This window comes from Artemia sp. Qi Xiang Cuo, chromosome 10 (assembly GCF_049724085.1).
Source record: "Artemia sp. Qi Xiang Cuo chromosome 10, ASM4972408v1, whole genome shotgun sequence".
Taxonomy (NCBI): Eukaryota; Metazoa; Arthropoda; class Branchiopoda; order Anostraca; family Artemiidae; genus Artemia; species Artemia sp. Qi Xiang Cuo.
In genome coordinates, this window is record NC_142803.1 from 51,994,222 (window position 1) to 52,016,105 (window position 21,884).

Consider the following 21,884-nt stretch of genomic DNA (forward strand, 5'->3'; position numbering starts at 1 on the left):
AAGAGCAGATGTAATAATAGTAATGGTCTGAAAGTTTCAACTTAATACCCTCAGTCGTTCTTGGGATATTGCTGAGATATTTTATGGGCAACCAGCATACACACAGCGCCTTTTAATTCAGTTTTAAAGCAACATTTAGTTTTAAGGCATAATGGAAAAAATGCATAGCTATAAGAGATTGACAGCCAATATCCCTAGAGACTTAGTTACTGGACCACTCAACTATGCTGAACAAACAGGTCATCTCAAAATTTTGTTTGGATGTTTTTGGAAAATAAAAACATTTAAACTATTTTATATCCAAAAAAATAGGCATCTACTCCCACAAATGAAAAGAACAATCCCATCAAGTTTCATATGGACAGAGACAAAGTGTGTCAAAATCTATGTTTACGCTTCAGTTTATTAAAAAAAAAACGATGTGTAGGCTAAAATAAACAAAACGAGGCTTTTGCACTCTTCCTTTTTGAAAGCATACCTTCTTCCTTTAATGTAAAAGAGCCAAGCAGAACCCGGGACGTGCTGCAAGAATTGCTCACAGGAGCGTCCAAACCATAGGATGAATGAACAATATTTGGAACTTCCAAGGGTTCATCAGTATTAATTTGCAAATGATCCATCATTTCTGAAATATACAAGATGATGCATAAAACGCAACAAAGGACATGAAAGAAAAAATATTAGCAAAGAGTAGAGGCAACATGAAGTCAATAATAACTGACACGTCAAAAATACTTCAAAAAAGCTATCAATCTAAATAGAGAAAGGGCATCAGTAATTTCTTATCATTAGCGCCAACCCTAGAAGACATCAAAGAGGACCAGAGGACATCCAAAAAACATTCAAATCTCTGTGAGTCTCACAAGGGTTGTCATCCAGTCAAAATGAGAATCGCTAAACCATTGGAAAAAAATGAACAAATTTAAAATGTGACTGCCTTTTTCTCGAAAATGGTAAAAAAAAGACTTAGTTTTGTCACCACCCGAAGGCCTTATTATATTACCTTTAGACTATTTTGAGCAAAATTGTTATCTAAAAATTTGTATCAGATGCATGGCGGAGGGGGGGGGGTAGTTTCAATCCAGTCACTTTTGAGTCTGAAAAAGTGAACTGGAACTTCGGATTTTCAATTGAATGAGCTCCCTCCGAAATTTATACAATCATTCCTTCCTTAAAACTTTTTATATTAATAAGGGACAAATATTATAACTTATAGCCCTTAACTCTAAGGGTTATGAGGGTTGAACCCCCCCCCCCCCCCAATACATAACTACTGAACTTTTCAAAATGTTGAAGCAAATGGCTATCTCAAAATTTGATAGGATTTGTTTGGGAAATGAAGGGCATGGGGAACTGATTACCCTCCAATCACTTTTGACTCTTAAAAATGAGCACCGGAACGTTCAGTTTCCAGCCAAATGAGAATCTTTCGAACTTTCTACGAGAATATCTTCTATAGGAAGTGCATTGGTAAAAAAAAATAAAATAAAAAACATTATGCCGACTGCACTGCCTATGCTTTAAAAACTTTGAAGAATATAAGATAATTGAAAGCTAATCAAAAGAACAGAAATAATTATCCTAAATGAAGATGTTAAATCTAGGCAAAAGAAAAGAAAACAGACAAAAATATGCACATTTCTCCTCCCCAGCTCATTTTCTCCAAGTCTAAAATACATTCTAGTGAACTTACACCCAAAATCGTATTTTCCTGCTTTTTTTAACAACAGATCTTGCAATAATTACAAATTGCAGTTGGTTGGTACCTCCGCTAAGCGTACCATTGGTAAATATGCAGAGAAGTTTGAGTTGTGCCTTAACAGGGATGTTGCATCAAAATCCTGAAATGGAGGAACTTTCAGAAAGCAATATCATTGGGTCCATGGGTCTGTAGCATTGTTATATGGTCTAAGACCCAAGGCATACTTAGCTTTTTTACCAAGCGTTTTGTGTTGTTGAATAAGTAAAAATTAGTTACATGTAAAGGCATCATTCAGGGAGAGGGGGGGGCAGTTAAACTAAAGTCTAATCTAAAAACCAATTGGCAGAAATTGCTTAAGATAAAAAGCTCAGAGAGAGTGTAAACTATATTGTTGAACCTTTGCTAGAAATCTTTTAAACAAGACAAAGGACCACATGAGGTGGTCCAAAGCAATTTTTGTCCCCATCCATAAGAAAGGTGAACAATCATAAGCGGAAAACTACCAACCTGTGTGCCTGACATCACTAGTCAGTAAACTTTTTGAAGGATGCATAAGAGACAGGATAATTAACCACATATTACAGAGCAATATGATAAATCCTGATGATTATGGATTTCTACCAAACAAAAGCTGTACATTACAATTATTAGAAACGTTCAATGATTCGACACATACAATTTGATGTCAAAAAAGCATTACATGCAAATCTAATGGATGAACTCCAACAGTACAATTGTCCAAGATAAATGCTATCCTAGATAGAATCATTCCTCAGAAATCAAGCTTAAAAAGTTAGAGGGGGTGATAGCATATCTGATCAAAAAAAGTGACCAGCAGGGTGGTGGTTACTCCTCTTCTCTTCATACTCTTCATCAACAAAATCAACAGAAATATCATCAGCACTACCAAAATATATGCAGACGACACAAAAAGATAATAATATCTGAAGATGTAACAACACTATAAAAATATATTGACACTTTAACTTAGAACCTCCAAAGCCTTGGTCTCAGCTTCAATGCATCATAAACCAAGGTCCTGTTGATAGGGAAGAAAAATACTGTTTCTGTGCCCCAAATAACAATAAACATCAAAGAGGGCAGCAGAATACCACTGGCAATTGCTGACTCTGAAAGAGATCTTGGCATTATTGTTGATTTGCAGCTGAAATTTCATGGACACACCCAGAAAACTTTTTCCCAGGTATCACAGCTAATCAGGCTGATCAGACAAAGTTTCAAGCACTCGGATAACCATACTTTTGTAAAACTCTACAAGGGGATTGTCAGACCTCCAATAGAGTATGGGAGCGTGATTTGGGGACCTCACTATAAAACAGACTCAGCCAACCTGAAAAGCATCCAATGACATGCCACCAAACCTCTTCCTGGCCTAAGAGACTTAAGCAATCAACCACAGCTATTCAAACTGAACATACCCACCCTGAAATATAGACAAATGAAAGGATACCAGATACAGCTGTACAAAGTAAAGCACAACCTGGAAAAACTGTGTTTCCAGAAGTATTTTCACCCTTCAAAAATAAAAACCACAAGAGGATACCATGAAAAAATTTGGTACTTGTCTAAAATATAAAACACACTTGAGAACTCGTACTGCAAATACCCGGTTTTTCATGCTATCTATACCAGACAATAACCTTTGGCTTGTTGAGAAACCACATTATAGCTTTTTTCTCTTTCAATATTTAGTTGGTATTTTGGTTAGGTTAAGTTATTTTAGGTTTTGTGCTCTGAGCAGCCCCCCTTCCATAATTCTGTGTGGTAGTTTTCATAATTTTGTTACTAAAGCATTATATTTTCATCATATTTTGTTTTACTTCATTAGCATTTACCAAATTTCACTTCTTGAGCTTCTTTTATATAACAGACAAGTACCAAAAATATCCAAACCTATAACAGTAGATAGATCAAAGGCCAATTTTTGGAGTGTCCAAGGAGATGCTGACTGGAACTCACTCCCAGAAATAGTTGTGAAATCAGAAACCTTAAACAGTTTCAAAAATGTCCTGGATCAATCTTAATTTGGAGCAAATCCCCTGACACTTCTGATAAATAGGCTTGTATTTGCTTAGGGTCAGAGGCAGGGGCTAATTTGGGCCCAATCCCCTGACACTTCAAACTTCTTTGATTCACTGGACACTCCAAAATCAAATTATCTAGTATTGTTTTACAATCATCCTCTCCCTTCCCAGGAAGAAAAAAAAAATCATTTATCACTTTCAATCTAGTTTTATTTTTATGATAAACCCTCTGCATACACACTCATTAATCAGTAGTCATCAGCTGTAAAAAAAAAACGAAGAAAAAAACAGTAAGTCAAGTGTACCCCCTTCCATATAGTTCTTTTTCCATCTCAGCATATGCTTTAAAATAAAAAAATTTTCATTTTGCCCTTTGTTTATTATAGTGACAATGGATGGCTGCATTGCTGCCATTGACTTTTGTTTTAAAGAGTACGTTACTGCCCAATGTGTCATTCGCAATCCTATCCTATACACTTCTAAGAACCACTTGGTAAAAAAAAACAAAAAAACACCAAGTGTGTCTTTGGCCTAAAAGGCCATCTGACTGAACAAGGCCTTTCAGGACAATAAAGTGTAATACAGTAAATGATAGTTTTGAGATGTTGGAATATTACTTGAAACAAAATTCTGTATGAGGTTAAAGATAGTGTTGTACCTGGTAAAATTGATCATGGTGTTATTGGACATTTTACATATTTTACCATAAATTTCCAAACCCCTGTAAAATTGGTATTTTACCTATTTCACGTAATTTACTATTTTACCAGTATTTTACATATTTTAGTAGTATGTTACATATTTTATGAGGGCTTGCAGTTTTGACAGCACAAAAGCCAAAGAGACTGGCAGTAACAGTTTTGGATATGACTTTGTTTTGTGTATAGCTCTATTACCCAGTTCAAAAGGCTGTCGGTCTGCATTCAGTCTCTTTTTATCAGAATAACAGTGTATTACAGTACAAGTAATTATAATTTAAAATGGTGAACTATTAGAAGAAATAAAATTTTACTAGTTCTGTGAGCTGTTAAAGACAGAAAGGGCTACAAGCAGGATTGACATATAACAAATGAGAAAAAATAATAATAAAGTTGAATACCCCAGAAAAGCCAGGGTAATATCAGTCAGTGGACAGAAAAGAAGAAAAATGACAAAAGCATATATCTTGTCATGGAATTCCGCCCATCCATCTTCAGTGCTCAAAAAAAGAAGGGAAACTAACCTTTTGAAGTAACTCTTAACAGAGCAGAAGAAAGACTAGACCAAGCAAGAATATACAAAAGACTATTTACCAATTAGATTGGGCAAGAATTTTCTGCTTAGTGATTGGGTTAGCTGGTCTACTGACCTAATATTCATTAAAAGTGTGGTCAGATGATCTTAATTTAAACTGAAGAAAAAAGGTTATTTCAATCCTTTGATTTTAAATTATTGTAAATTGGGCTTATAGGAATACCTCTAGTATCTCTATTTAAAGCAAGGTATTTATGGATTTTTTTTGTATTTTCAATTGCCTTCCTAAAAGAATGTGGTAAGAAAATTTGCTTCAGATATTAAAGTTGCCTCATCAAAAAGAACTGGATTGTCAACAATATAGGATTTATAATTCTTATTTTAAATTTCACATCCCAGAGACATCTTGCTTGCATCCTGTTGTTCCCCTAGGAGCCAACATTTGCCCTTCCTCTGGAAAATCCCCCCCCCCCATTTCCCCCATGGATAATTCCAGATTTTCTTTAGAAGGGGAATCAAAATTTCTACTCTCCTGTTCAAGTCAAAGGCAACTGTTTAGCATTGCCCATAGAAACAACAAATAAGGGTTCAAAGTATTAGTATTTGTTCATTTATTTTTCCCAGATGCACTTCATGTGGAGGGGGTGTTTGAATAAATTTTGGAAGGGGCTCAATCAATTGGAAATTCAAAATTCCAGTGCCATTTTCTAAGGTTTGACCTCCTTTTCAACCAAATGTGTTGTTAATGACCACAGTGTTTTTAAGAAATTCTTATTCCAGTGTAACAGACCTTGTGTTCCAGCAATTGCTTTGAAAGAATCTTCAGATAAATACTGAATTAGGTCTAACAGAGGGGAGGTTGGGGGTAGAAATTGATACATAATTCTTAGGGCTATATCAAGGACTTTGTTGCAGGGGCATCAGAACAGGCATAGTCATTTGAATCAAAATCCAAGTCTGTAGGAGAGGGGATGGATTTGCCAGCGGATTCCATTGAAGATTGTCTTAATGACTAAAAGCGATTGAATGTTCTGCTATTATGATTCAGTGCTTAGTTTATCAAAGTCATCAATTTATTACAAACCACTTCTGTACTTGTATTCTGTGCTTTTATAAATAAATGAAAAGTAACAAGTATATGATACAAAAAATGTAGCTATTTAAATATGCAAGGCTGTTAGGGTAACACTTCTTAGGCTTAAATATAAGAAAAAAAATTGCTAATGTGATTTTACTCCCAAATGATGTTTTTTTATCATTATTTATTACACAATGGATGTCCAATATCCAGCATTGTCCATGTGCTGAAGTATTAGCCTAGGTACAAGATTACCAAATGGATAAACTAAACTGTTAATTAAATTGATGAAACTCTAGACCAAAAGGCATTACCTTATTTAAGCCTAGGAAAATCAAAATTTTACTCACCAAATTTGTATTTTTCAGTAATTTTACAACACTAATTAAAGACAATCTTAAGAATTTTTACCCTATATTTCCTAGGGAGTACCTTATTTTACCAATTTTACTTACTTGGTTTTAATTAAACAGTAATTTTATAATTGTAGGTTCAAAACACACTACATCCCCCCCCCCTGGATACAGGCCTGCATAGTCATTTCAGGGTATATATTTGAACATTTGAGGGGTGATGCAAAGTTCTTTTCTGACACAAATGAATGTTAAATTATGATACAGGATGAAATTCTGCTTCTAAAAGCTATCCCAGTATTATGTTAATTAGAGGATTTACTGTTTATTTATTAGGAGGAAATCTTTAAACAGGATTATCAAGATTTGTATATTTACTAGGAGTATATTGGACTCCTAGTTCCTGATGTGCAACTGTCACAGCAGTAGGCATTGCATTTGGAAACATAATTGAATAGCGAATCACATGGTATAGTAGCCAACTCTTTTGTAAATTTAGTATGGCACCGTACTAGTTTTTCAGTCAATATACACTACTATAAATTTTTTATTAGCAATTTATTTACATTCAATAAAAAATCCTTAGTAAATTTGTAGTTAACAACACAATTTAGCTAGTACAAAAGTGAATATATCATTTGATGCCCTTTTTATGCCCTTTCATAATTTAATCATTTTTTTTGGGTAAATTACATGGTAAACTCTGAAAGCAGTAAAAGGGCTCAAAGCAGCCCATAGTAATTAAGGTTTAAATCCTGTTTCTAATTTTAGCTGATTCAAGAATGGTAATTATTGTTTTCCTCAGTCTTAACAGCAAAATGTTGTATTAAAGAAAAAAATTGCAGGAATTCAAAGTAACATTTTACTAATGAGATTAAGGAAAATAATAATTTCAATTCCTGAAGAAGCTACAAGCAAAACTCTGATTTAGCTAGTTTTTGCTATCTTGGAAAGGGGTTAAGTGAGGAAAATGAAACTTTCAGTAATGAATCCAGGACCAAAAATATACTCTCAGAGGCAATTAGAATATTAATAAAATTAGAAATTAGATAAAACAACTTAGCTTAATTTTCAGTTTGCAGGTCACTTGCCTGACTGACACTTTAGGTAGTTGACGCCCCTTGCTATTAGGCTTTAAACACTTGTTTGCCTGTCATTCCAAGCAAATTAATGGTCTTGTGTCAATCCTAAATTCTTGGTCAATCTTACCAAACCATAGGTGCAATGTGCCTTGTTTACCTCTCATTACAGGCAATCTAACAGTCCTATGTCAATTTTAAGTTTTGGTCAACCTGCCTGAGACTCTAGGCATGCATGCCTTTCCAATAGGCTTGAATGCTAAGGAATGGACATGGGCTAGATTTGGAACAAATTTGAAAATGAAACAAATATTGTTGGTATGTGTGTAGCACATGATTACCACTAGGGAAACAGTCTAAGCTTTCATGGCTTTAGGCATCTATCAATAAGTTCTACAGTGTGAGAGGAATTTGGGACAATTTTTGGAGGTGCCCACCTGCCCAGAGTCTAAAAAAGGGACCTAAAAATTTTAGATTTGCAAAAAGTTAAAATTTACTCAGAATGCTGGAATGAGCTGAGGCATTGAATAGATACTATTTGGAAAGTGATTGGTGATGGTGGTAATCCATGAAAAAGTGCTAAATTGAGAGAGAAGTTTGGAACAATATTTGTGGGCACCCACCTGCCCTGAGTCTTGGGCAAGAGACCCAAAAATTTGAAAATTTATTAAAAATTAAAATTGGCTCAGAATGAAGGGCTGAGCTTAGGCAATGAATAGGTATTATTTGGAAGATGAAGATGGCTTTAAACAATTGTTTGCCTGATATTCTTAGCAAATGGTCCTGTGTCAATTCTAAATTCTTGATCAACCTTCCTAAGACCATAGGTGGGCATGCCTTGTTTACCTCTCATTCCAAGCAATCTAATGGTCCTGTGCTCTCTAAAATTCTTGGTCAACCTACCTGAGACTCTAGGCAGGTGCGCCTAGTAATACACAAGTATTTGTCCAATAAGAGAGCCATACTTACTCTCACCATTTAAACATTTTTGCCTTTTAATTACTGGAACTATCTGTCATGTCTTTGTTCTACAATTAGCCATGTATTGATGCCAGTAAATTTTTTGAAGTCCATATTATATTGACTTACAAATAAAGTGAACATACTACTCAATGCCTTTTTTATGATCTTTACAAATATAATAATCATTTTTGTTGGAAATGAGTTTTAACCCCACCCCTATATATACCAATTCAGGGTATATATTTGTACATAAGGGGGGGGGGGGGTGAGGGTAAAGTTTAAACTTTTGTCTCATTTGCATCAGAAATAAACTTTACCACCATCCCCCTAATGTGCAAATATATACACTGCAATTCTGATTTTGATTTTCAAGTCTTATGGCCTGTACTGGTCCCAAATTTATACCAAGCTAGGTTGGTAAATTTTTCACAGTTCATATTATTGACTTATAAATAAATCAAACATACCACTTGATGCCTTTTTTTATGCTCTTTCCAAATATAATAATCATTTTTGTTGGAAATAAAATTTTGCCCCCACCCCTATATATACCAGTTCAGGGTACATATTTACACATTAGGGGGGGGGATAAATTTTATTTCTGATGTAAATGAGAGGTGAGTGTAAACTTTGGTAAATTTTTACTAAATCATTATTTACTTACAAATAAAGTGAATGTACCACTCAATGCCTCTTTTATGTTCTTTCCAAATATAATAATCATTTTACCCCTACCCTCCTAATGTGCAAATATATACCCTGAATTGGTATATAGGGGTGGGGGTAAAATTAATTTCTGACAAAAATGATTATTATTTTTGGAAATAGCTTAAAAAAAGGCATTGAGTAGTATATTCACTTTATTTGTAATTCAATAATATTATTTGGTAAAAATTTACCTGAACTTTACCCCCACTTCCTATAATGTGCAAATATATACCCTGAATTGGTGGTAAAGTTCTACCACATCATATTATTGAGTTAGAAATAAAGTGAATACACCATTCGATGCCTTTTTTTATGCTGATAACGAATATAATAATCATTTCTATCGGAAAAGAATTTCAGCCCCCCCCTATATATACCTAACCCAACCTAACCTGGTAAAGTTCTACAAAATCATATTGTTGAGTTAGGAATAAAGTGAATACACCATTTGATGCCTTTTTTTATGCTGATTACAAATATAATAAGCATTTCTATTGGAAATGAATTTCAGCCCCCCCCCTATATAGGCTATACCTAACCTAACCCTGAATTGGCCTATAGCCTATAGGGGGGGGGCTGAAATTTATTTCCAATAGAAATGCTTATTATATTTGTAATCAGCATAAAAAAGGCATTGAATGGTGTATTCACTTTTGTCCTAAATCAATAATATGATTTCGTAGAACTTTAATCTAACCTAACCTTGAATTGGCATATATAGGGGGGGGGCTGAAATTCATTTCCAATAGAAATGATTATTATATTAGTAATCAGCATAAAAAAAAGGCATCAAATGGTGTATTCACTTTTGGGTGAAGTTCTACCAAATCATATTATTGAGTTAGGACTAAAGTGAATATACCATTTGATACCTTTTTTTATGCTGATTATGAATATAATAATCATTTTTATTGGAGATGGATTTCAGCCCCCCCCCCCAATATATGCCAATTCAGGGTTAGGTTGGAATATAGGGGGGCTGAAATTCATTACCTTAAATCACAGCTTGGAGTGAAATAAGGACTTTTGATCCTGTTGAATCACGCCTTATGATGACTGTTGTAGTTGGTTAAGTTCTGGTGCTTCCCAGTCAAACTTCCATGGTGTATCTTTCCACTCAGCATCCAGATGGCGTTTGAAAGCATCTGTTGATTCAGCAGCAACAGTGTCCTCCTTGAGGTTATTCCAGAGGTTCTCAATCCGATTCGAGAAGAAATTGCATCTTGCTCCAGTTGTAGCGTGATGTTTGCGGATTCATCTAGGGTGTCCTTGTGTTTTGTGGGAGGTCTTGATCTCCAGGATCTCATTTTCTTGATTGGTTGAGAGGAGTTTGTGCACCTGGGATCATGTCTCCACGTTTCCGTCTGTATACTAAGGAGGGGAGGTTGAGTTCCTTCAGCCATTTACTGTATGTCTTGTTTTCCATGCTGGCAATCATCTTAGTGGCCCTTTGTTGGATTTGCTCAAGAACTGCCTTGTCCTTTTTGAATCAAGGGGTGGCCAGTATTGTCCCCACCTCCAGTCTAGGTCTCACTAATCCTTTGTAGAGTTTGGTGATTACGTGTTTACTCCTACTGGTGATGCTGTGTTTGATGATGCCTAGGGCTCTACTAGCATTGGCTGAGATTTTCTGTGAGTGGGAGCTGAATTTCAACTGGGAGTCAACAATGACGCAAAGGTCACTCTCCTCTTGGACAGGCTCAATTGTGTGGTGACTTCCAGAATTTTGGGTCAAGAGGTACTGATGTTTGGGGTTTTTGTGTCCGAAGTGTATGACCTTGCATTTTTCTGCGTTGAATTCCAGCAGCCATCTTTTGACCCAGGAGCACATGTGGTTGAGATCAGTTTGGAGGGATTGGATGGAAGAAGAGGTGTTGGCAGGACCTATGAGTTCCAAATCATCTGCATATAGGGTGGTTTTGTTGCTGGTGATGAGGGGTAGCTCATTTATATAGATGTTGAACAGGGTGGGGCCCAGGACACTGCCCTGGGGAACCCCACTAGTGACTTTGATTTTGTCAAAAAGGACATGGCTGTTTGGTCTGGTTATCACTTTCACTTGCTGTGTTCTGTCCCTCAGAAAGTCCTCTGTCCAACTGACCACTTGTGGACTAACAGATAGAGTAAGTAGCCTGTGAATGAGGTATTGGTGACAAACCTTGTCAAATGCTTTGGCTAGGTCCAACAATATTATATCCATAGGTAATCCTCTCTCTAGTAGGTCAGTTACAAGACTATATGACTCAAGAAGGTTTGTGTCCACCAATCTCTTTGAGCGAAAACCATGCTGACTACTGCTGATAAGTGAGTTGGCCTCAAGATGGTTAATGATACACTTGTTTATGATTCTCTCCATGACCTTGCATGCCACACATGTAAGGCTGATAGGTCTGTAGTTTGCTGCAGAAGTTTTGCTACCCTTCTTGTGAATTGGGATGACTATTCCCTTCCCAATTCACATTGGGAAGGGAAGCTTTCCTTATGCCAGTGACAGATTGAAGTTTTACCAGTGGGGCTGATATTGCAGGGCTTAATTCCTTCATCAGTCATGGGCTGAGACCATCAGGTCCCGTCGATTTATTGGGATCAAGGTCCTTAAGCTGTTTGGTTACTTCTTTGATTGTGACTGGTGAGTGTACCATCAGGAAGGGAGTGTGAAATCATAATCATTTCTGATAGAAATGATTATTATATTCGTAATCAGCATAAAAAAAGGCATCAAATGGTGTATTCACTTTAGTCCTAACTCAATAATATGATTTGATAGAACTTTACCCACTTTTGTCCTAGGCTAACTCAATAATAGGCCTATGATTTGGTAGAACTTTACCAAATTGGTATATATAGGCTAGGAGCAGGGATTAAATTAATTTTCACCAAAAATGATTATTATATTTGGAAAGAGCATAATAAAAGGCATCAAATAGTATGTTTACTTTATTTTTAAGTCAATAATATGAACTGCAAAAAATTTATCACTAGGTTACAATGGCTGATCATTTGCTAATTTTTTGGCATAAGACTAGAAGGTTCTATAGCCTACTTAGCAAGTCTGAAAGTTTTCTTGCTGAAATAATAAATAGATTTATGAGTTTTAACAGTAAATTCGTGATATGTTATCACTTTTCAGTGGTGCTGTCCAGGGTTGCCACCAGACCAAAAAATTTCGTACCGTCCAAACTCTTAAAACGTAACTTTTTCGTAACTTTTGATAGGAAAGTCTCTTTTCAACTCTGGGTGCACTAACTTTTTTATCAAAGGCGGTACTTAAGGGGGGGGGCAGGGGTGTAAGTGAAAATTTAAAAAATAGAGTGTCATGAAATCTCAATAAAAAACCTCCATGATAAAAAAAAAGCTTAACCATAGGATCAGTTTTAAATAATACAAATTACCTTACATTTAAATGACTATTTCGATCCTCTATCAAAAGGCCGTTCTCAGCACAACAAATAAAGGAAAACAAATGTAAAAGAAACTCACATTAAAATTCTATCATGTTTTATTTGACTTCAGCATCCCCACTCCCAATCATTCAAAGGTTTGAAATTTCCTCTCTTTAATTTTCCTCAAACTTTAGTGCATTCCACCCAAGTTTAAAGCTTGCTTTGGCCTTTGAGAAATCATTTTTTTTTCTGAAATGTTTTTTTTAATTTTATACCCTTAAGTTTCAAACACCGGTCTAGACTTCGATTATGTCATTTACTGAAATAAAAATTTAAAATAATAATAACTTATGCTTATTGAAATTTAATAAATTAATATTTATTAAAATGCAACTTGTCCTTCCGGTTTACCTGCACAACAAAAAGACACCTCCTCTCCCCCTGTTCAATGCGTGTATATAACTTCAGGCTACTATTTTACTTATTTTGTTGTTGTTTTTAATTGACATTATTAGTTTTTGAAACCAAAAGTTGATGAGTAATACGTACAAGATAAAAGGCAAATCAATGAACACAGGACAATTTAGAGTTTTTCGGAAAACCAGATAACCAACTAGATTTTTTTTTATTGTTAAACTTCAATAAAACCGATTTTAATAAATCCAACTTCTTAAAAAGACCCAAAAAATTATTTTAATCGCTCCCTTCCCGTCGTATTTTTTAGATTGGCTCGATCTCGGTCTCACTTCCTCCAGCCTTAAATTCCCATCACTTCAACATGAAGATTTGAGGAATTCTGAGTCACAGAATTTTTGTTTCGTTTTTACTTTATTAAACAAAATATATTTCAATAGTTGTCTTAAGTTCCTATTTCAAACAGAAGTTATTTTACATAAAATGTATTTGTTCTGTTTGTAATTTGAATCATAACTCCAAACCAACAGAAAGCAAGAAATAAAAGAAGATTTTTTCTAACTTAGGTTATATTTCTTTGTGACAAAATTTTTTTAACTTGTGACTTATTTATCAACAACACCCAACTTCTTACTGACTTCCCAGTGGTATCAGTATGTCACAACGGTAAGAGCACTTCCTGAGTCATTGAAAACTTTTTTTTTAAGATGGTATTATAAACATTATTTTTTTTTGTAATTGGAAATAAAAAAATCTGAAAATATTTTTTATTCAGAATCTATGAAAACAAGTGAAAATAACGGGAAAAAACTAGACTCGTTTGTGAATACGTTGATTTTTTTTACTTGTTTTCCTCAAATCATTGATTTTTATAATTTATGCACTTAAAAACTTAAAAAAATATGGTGTTTATGTTATGTAAAACACAACACTTTTTGATTTGTTCATTTATATTCGTATATTCTTGAGAAAAAAAAATTATCTGCTTTTTAGTTCATTTTGAAAATGAGTTTATTTTTTTGTTTGTTTGTTTGACATTCTCCCCAAAAAATTCTTTGTACGTGCCTGGACTTGTGAAAACTCTGAAAACAGCCTTAGGCTAACATTCTTGAGGTTTAATTGTGTGATTGAAAACCTAAGTGAGTACAGCCTCATGAAGTGCTCTTACCGTTGTTATACACTTATAACACTTGGAATTAACTGAACAATCGTTAGTGGTTTAAAAATAATTCACAAATTAAAAAAAATTGTGCGACAAAGAATGAACGATGTAAAAAACTGATCAAATATTTAATATAAGCAAATTGAGAATGAATTAATTTAAAAAAAATAGGAGTTTTAATAAAAAACCTAAAATCGCGTACATAACTAATGAAAAATTTGTATACCTTTACTTTTCAGTAGACTGGGGCCCCATCCCACTCTGCGTGATCCCTCTCAATAAGTTTTTAATCACACTGTAAGTCTAACCTAACAGATACAAGACTGTTTATATTATTTATAAAAATGGGCATTCTTAATTGTTTATTTTTAAGACGAAAAATTTTGCTTTTTGTTAAATGTATGAAAAAAAAAAACACGCCAACCAAGCAACCTCATTAACATTAAATTCTTTGTAATAGTAATTACAAATATGATTGCCCTGTTATTAAAATCAACCCACCCCCTTGATGGTCCGGGATATAGTCCTAGGAATACATTAAAAGAAATCAACTAATCAAATTCTTACTTTACAATATAAAAGAACATGAAAGAATATTGCAAGTAAGAATGCCATCACAAGATTCGACACAACGATGAAACGTATTTATACAGTTATATATGGGACGTCAGAATGTGTGGGGGGTAAAGTGTCAAAAAAGTGACCATGATGCATGGAAAAAGTCTAGCATGAAATCAAAAATTCCGGCTCAACTAATCCACTCCCTTCTCAATTTTTGGAAATAGCGTTAGTTGTAGCCAAAAAATGGCTCATTTTTACAGTTTCAAATATTTTGTTAATATCAGCCATTCATAATCCCATATAAAGAGACCAAATTTTGTATATAACCAGATATTACGTCCAACCAATCAGAAGGGGGAGACAACGCCGTACCCAGAGGGGAGGAGGGGGGTTCACCACCCCCCCCGAAATGTTTGTTTCACTCGTAAAAACGTAACAAAAATGGATATAAACAAATTTTGTATGCGCTTTTTGAGTTTTTTTGTGTAAACCCCCCCCCCCCCGAAAAAATTTTTGTGTAAAACCCCTTCCGAAAAAAATCCGAGGTACGGACTTGGGTGGGGGGGGGTTTTTAGTGGTTTTAACCGAATAATAATAAATATAGCCTATAATAACATATTTAAAAATAAATTATAAATAAAATAGCTTCTTCCATTATTTGCCTGTTTTTATTAAAAATTTTCCTTCCTGGCTTCAGTTTGTTAATTTTTAATATAATTTCAATATCACTGCGTGCAGAACAAGATTCAAGTTCAAAACCAACTGATGAAAGTTGGTGACTAACTGAATTTTGTCACTTGTCTCTAAGCGAATGATAATCTTTGCTCGAGAGAGAATGTTCTTAACTTAGTTATCCAAAGTGGGTATTTTCTCATTCGAATAGACGAGTGATTGTTTGATAAGACTAAATGACCGCGATTTGAAAGAATATCGATACTTATGCCAGTGTAACGAAAATGCGAACAGTGAATTTTTTCACAGGGGGAAAAATATATTACTCAGAAAATGTGAAATTTGTTCATTATTTATAAGCGTAACATAATTGTACCATAAATTCAAAAACGTAACAAAAATGTAATGTTTTTTGGACCGTAACGTAAAACGTACCACAATATTTAAAACGTACCAAAAATGGTACGGGTTGCCGCCAGACCAAAACATTTCGTACCTCCCAAAATATTAAAACGTAACATTTGACTAGTCTGTCTTTTTTCAAGGCTGGGGTCACTGACTTTTTTAACAACGCCGGTAATTCAGGGGGGGGGGACATTTGTTGCCTGTATAATTTTAAAAATATACTTTACCGAAATCTCATTAAAAATACCCCCACATAAACAAAAAGTATAACAATAGGAACATTTTTATATAAGACACTGGAACGCAACTTTAAATGAATATTTCGACCCTATATCCAAGGGCCGTCCTCAGCAAAACAAATGAAGAAAAACCAATATAAAAGAAACTCACATTAAAATTCTATCATGTTTTATTTGACTTCAGCATCCCCACTCCCAATCATTCAAAGGCTTGAAATTTCCTCTATTTAATTTCTCCCCAACTTTAGTGCATTCCACCAAAGTTTAAAGCTTGCTTTGGTCTTTAAGAGATCTTTTTTTTTTCCTGAACTGTTTTATTTACTTTTCTATCATTCAGTTTTTAACACCGATCTAGACTTCGCTTATGTCCTTTACTGAAATGAAAATACACAATAATAACAATTTATGCTTCTTTACCTTTAAGAAATTCCTATTTATTCAACTGCAACTTGTGCTTCCGGTTTACCTGCAAAACAAAAAAACACCTCCTCTCCCCCTGTTCAACGCGTGTATATAACTTCAGGCTACTATTTTACTTATTTTGTTGTTGTTTTTAATTGCCATTATTGGTGTTTTAAACCAAAAGTTGATGAGTAATACGTACAAGATAAAAGGTAAATCAATGAACACAGGACAATTTAGAGTTTTTCAGAAAACCAGATAACCAACTAGATTTTTTTTTATTGTTAAATTTCAATAAAAACCGATCTTAATAAATCCAGCTTCTTAAAAATACCTTAAAAATTATTTTAATCGCTCCCCTCCCGTCTAATTTTTTAGATTGGCTCGGTCTCAGTCTCACTTCCTCCAGCCTTAAATTCGCATCACTTCAACATGAAGAGTTGAGGAATTCTGAATGACAGAATTTTTGTTTTGTTTTTACTTTATTAAACAAAATATATTTCAATAATTGTCTTAACTTCCTATTTCAAACAGCAGTTATTTTTACATTAAATATATTTGTTCTTTTTGTAATTTGAATCATAACTCCCAACCAAAAGAAAACAAGAAATAAGAGAATATTATTTCTAACTTAGGTTTTATTTCTTTGTGACACAATTTTTTAATTTGTGACTTATTTTTCAACCACTCCCGAATGTTCACTTACTTCACACTTTTATCAGTATAGCACAACGGTAAGAGCACTTCCTGAGGCTGTGCTAACTTAGGTTTTAATCTTGGATGAGACACAATATTTTTTTTTGTAATTGGAAAATAAAAATCTGAAAATATTTTTTCTTCAGAATCTATAAACATAATTGAAAATTACGGCCAAAAAATCGACTCGTTTTTTAATAAGTTGATTTTTTTTACTTATGTCCTCAATTCATCGACTTTTATCGTTTATGCAATTAAAAACAAAAAAAATTTTGTGTTTATGTTATGTAAAACAAAACACTTTTTGATTTGTTCATTTATATTCATATATTATTGAGAAAAAAAATTATCTGCTTTTTAGTTCATTTTGAAAATGAGTTGATTTTTTTTGTTTGTTTGTTTGACCTCCTCCCCTAAAAATTCTTTTTACGTGCCCGGACTTGTGAAACCCTTCAAAACTGCTTGAGGCTAACAGTATTGAGGTTGAACTGTGTGGTTGAAAATCTAAGTGAGCAGAGCCTTAGGGGGTGCTCCTATCTCTGTTAAACACTTATCAAAATTTTACTTACATGAAAATTCTGGCTTGTGTTAAATATAATACAAAAGTTAAAAAAAATTGTTCCACTAAGAAATAAATTGACTATTTAACAAACAAATAAGTTATTTAGTAAAAAAATATTTAGAATTAAATAATTTAAAAAATTTTGGGGGCTGAAAAAAGAAATAAAATCTAATAAATAAATACCGATACATTTGTCTAAATATCATGTTTTTGGAGTCCGTGGCCCCCGCACCCTCCACGTGGTCCCACGGCATAAGTTTTTAATCACACTTTAAGTCTACCCTAACTGAGGCAAAACTGTTAATCTCCTTCATAAGATGGGCACTAGTCCAGGTGTCTTTTTATAAATCCAAATATTTAGTTATGGTCCTTTTCTGAAAAAAAACACGCTAAATACGCAAAAGCAGAACCAGTGAATTCTTTATTTTATAGTATTTCCAAATATGATGGCTTTATTCTGAAAATACACCCACCCCCTTGATGGTCCGGGATATAGTCCTAGGAATATATTAAAAGAAATCAACCAATCAAATTCTTACTTTACAATATAAAAGAACATGAAAGAATATTGCAAGTAAGAATGCCATCACAAGATTCTACATAACAATGAAACAAATTTACACAGCTATATATGGGACGTCAGAATGTGCGGGGGGTAAAGTGTAAAAAAAGTGACCATGATGCATGGAAAAAGTCTAGCATGAAATCAAAAATTCCGGCTCAACTAACCCACCCCCTTCTCAATTTTTGGATATAGCCTTGGTTATAGCCAAAAAATGGCTCATTTTTACAGTTTCAAATATTTTGTTAATATCAGCCATTCATAATCCCATATAAAGAGACCAAATTTTGTATATAACCAGATATTACGTCCAACCAATCAGATGGGGGAGACACCCCCGTACCCCGCGGGGAGGAGGGGGGGTTCACCCCCCCCCCCCCCGAAATGTTTGTTTGACTCGTAAAAACGTAAAAAAAATGGATGTAAACAAATTTTGCATGTGCTTTTTAAGTTTTTTGTGTAACCCCCCCCCCGAAAAAAAAATTTGTGTAAAACCCCTTCCGAAAAAAATCCTGGGTACGGCCTTGGGGGGGGGGGGAGGTTTTTAGTGTTGTTACCCGAAGAATAATACATATAGCCTATAATCACATATTTAAAAAGAAATTATAAATAAAATAGCTTCTTCCATTATTTACCTGTTTTTATCAAATATTTTCTTTCCTGGCTTCAGTCTGTTACTTCTCAATATAATTTCAATATGACTGTTTGCGGCACAAGACTCAAGTTCAAAACCAACTGATGAAAATTGGTGACTAGCTGAATTTTGTCACTTGTCTCTAAGCGAATGATAATTTTTGCTCGAGAGAGAATGTTCTTAATTTAGTTATCCAAAGTGGGTATTTTCTCATTCAAATAGACGAGGGATTGTTGTATAAGTCTAAATGACCGTGATTTGAAAGAACGTAAATACTCATGCCAGTTTAATGAAAATGCGAACAATGAATTTTTTCACAGGGGAAAAAATATATTACTCAAAAAATGTAAAACTTGTTCATTATTTAAAAGCGTAACATAATTGTACCATAAATTCAAAAACGTAACAAAAATGTAACGTTTTTTTGACCGTAACGTAAAACGTACCACAATATTTAAAACGTACTAAAAATGGTACGAACGTAACCTCGGTGGCAACCCTGGTGCTGTCAAAGCATCTTTAGTCCCTTTCTTCTCAAAACAGTAATTTTAAAAGATTATTTTGTTGCTGTTGTTCTTGTTGTTCGGGTTTAACGCGTTCCAACAAGGTCATGTGCATGATTGCCAGCACAAAGAAATAAAAATTACCAGTTTTTCACCAAGAAAATCACCAGAAATCGCCAGTATTTCACCAAAATCACCAAAAATCTGTGGTCAATAATGATAGGCTTCACACCAAAAAGACGCGTTGGGCACCCTGAGCTAAGTCATTATGTTTTTCAAAGGCTACAGGTCAAGAAGGAAGAAAATCTATACCAAAACTGGAATTTTAGCCAAAATTGAAGTTTTGACCGAAAATCCTGTTTCTGAACATAAAGAATCTTTTTATTTATTTAACTACTTTTTTACTTTTCTTTGTCTTTACTTTGCGAAATCTTTCTTTTTCTTTTTTCTAGGCTTCCATTGAAAAAAATCAGCACAATACTCCTCTTTCGTCCTCAAATCGAATTTAATTTGCTTATTAGCGTTTTTAATCCTCCTGCCACAGTTGGTATCCTAAATGGTAGACTTTATCTCTGAAAAAGACCATTCAAATGGTGTCGATTTCTTATATATTTCCTGTTCTTCTGGAAAATTGTCATTGGTCAGGTCTAAGCTGAAATGTCGGACAAGCGGTGATAAATCCTACTTCCCTGGTTCCTTTGACAAGACGAACCTGGGCAACCCGCAACCCAGAGCAACCCGACCATCTAAATACTGTGATTTGGAGTATAGAAAAAAGAAGCATCTTAGCAAAAAAAAACGCATGGGCCAGAGAGCACGCAATTCTACCAGCCAGCAGAAATAGATTTCATCATTAAGTTTTTAACAGCATTCCTTTTCCGAACCCTAAACTTCACAAAATGTACTTGGTGGGGTTGGCCTCCTTCCCCTGTAATAAATTTATTGTCGTTAGCTCCATTAATCAATGCGTCAGTTTGTGACCTCGGGAATGAATGCCAAAGACCTACTTTGAATCTTCAAGAATTTTAGGTCTAATGCTACAGTTTATTTTTAAGCTAACAAGTTAGATTAGCAGTGTAGGCATAAAAAAGGGGACCATGAATACTTATAGTATCTAAATAGGTACCCGTGAGTCCTGTTCTCAGATCTGAAGTGAGAAGGAGGACTTTAGCCGGAGACAAACTATTTACAGAACAGAGCAACGTTTACTATTAATCATTAGTTCCATATTAGGCAGAAATATATATACTTTAATTACCCTTCCTTTCTACTACAGTTTAGCAAAAATCTTGTATTGATTATGTACTAGTCCTAAAAAGCAGCACAAATTATACACAAGAAAACCAAATCTGTCAATATTCAAATAATATCAAATCAAAATCTGTAATTCAAATAAAATCATATCAAATACAGAATATCATAATAAATCATATTAAATATGTAGCATCATATTAATTTGCAGAAGTTTGTGCAGAAGACCTAAATGAAAAAGAAATTTTGTGCTCTTCAAGTATGAAACAGAAATAGATAAAAAATATTAAAGTTTGTCCCAAAGGAACATATTTTGTGCTTCTGGTCTTCCCTTTTCCACAGCCTAGCCTTTGTGACTAGTGATGATGATATTTCCCATGTTGCTGGGTCTTCAAGAAACCTGTGCACATGCATCACAGCACTTAAAGTTTCTGGCTCTAATTTATTTTTGAGGGGACCTCTGATTACCTGTAGCAGCAAAAAATGCTTCTCTTCTGCAGCACTCGAGTGTGGCAGTGCCATCAGGATACCCATTAATTTCGGCAAGGTAGGAAAAAGAAAATCGCCTTCTCCATTCTTACATTCAGACAGGAATGACCAAAACTTGGCTAGAATGTCGCAAGTTTTGGAAAGGATTGTATCGTCTGTGTGCTTCAGGGATCGAAACTTTCTGTCCAAATTAGCAATGTTAAGATTCATGTACTTTTCTTTCTTGATCTATGACTGCATATAAATGATGTTGACACGACTTCATGACAAGAAACTACAAGATGATGATGAAGATTTGAGCATTAGCCTTATGACCTAGACAAGAAAATGGCCAAAAACACTGCAAAATTATCAATGTACTCAAGATCAAAATTTAGATTTCAGGCGTCAAAGATCAAGACCAATGAACTACTAATAATTTATCGTCAATAACTTCAATTTGTCTTTATTGATGCCTAAAAACATTTGTTTGGTAACCATGTATATTGTTTGACTTTACACTCCTGATTGCATCTGCTGAATGCAAAGCACAAAATGGTAATACAATATAACTGGCCAGAAACACCAGTGAAAAAGGACTTGAAAGAAACGAATAAAGCATGTATCCTCTCTTTGTCTCATGATTACTTGCCAACTGTAAGAGTAATAAAACAGAACTCTTATACCGAAGTTAGTTCAGCCTAAAGTCCAGCAAGCACAGGGAATGTGAATGTTTTGAATCCAACCCTTAGTACGAATATAATAGGCCAAAGCAAGAATATCAGACTTAAATTTAATGAAGCATCAAC

At 34.3% G+C, this 21,884-nt stretch overlaps 1 protein-coding gene across 1 annotated transcript in view; it reads right to left on the reverse strand.

Annotated features, from left to right (window-relative positions):
• LOC148947869 (uncharacterized) overlaps window positions 1–12,291 on the reverse strand; it is a 74,165-nt gene extending 61,874 nt beyond the window's left edge. Inside the window, exons 1-2 of the mRNA XM_089095517.1 lie at window positions 12,205–12,291; window positions 479–625 (exon numbers count right to left, since the gene is read on the reverse strand). Of these exons, the coding sequence (XP_088951643.1) occupies window positions 479–623 (145 nt within the window). The 5' untranslated portion in view covers window positions 624–625; window positions 12,205–12,291. The remainder of the gene's footprint in view (window positions 1–478; window positions 626–12,204) is intronic.
• Between the last annotated feature and the right edge of the window lie 9,593 nt (window positions 12,292–21,884).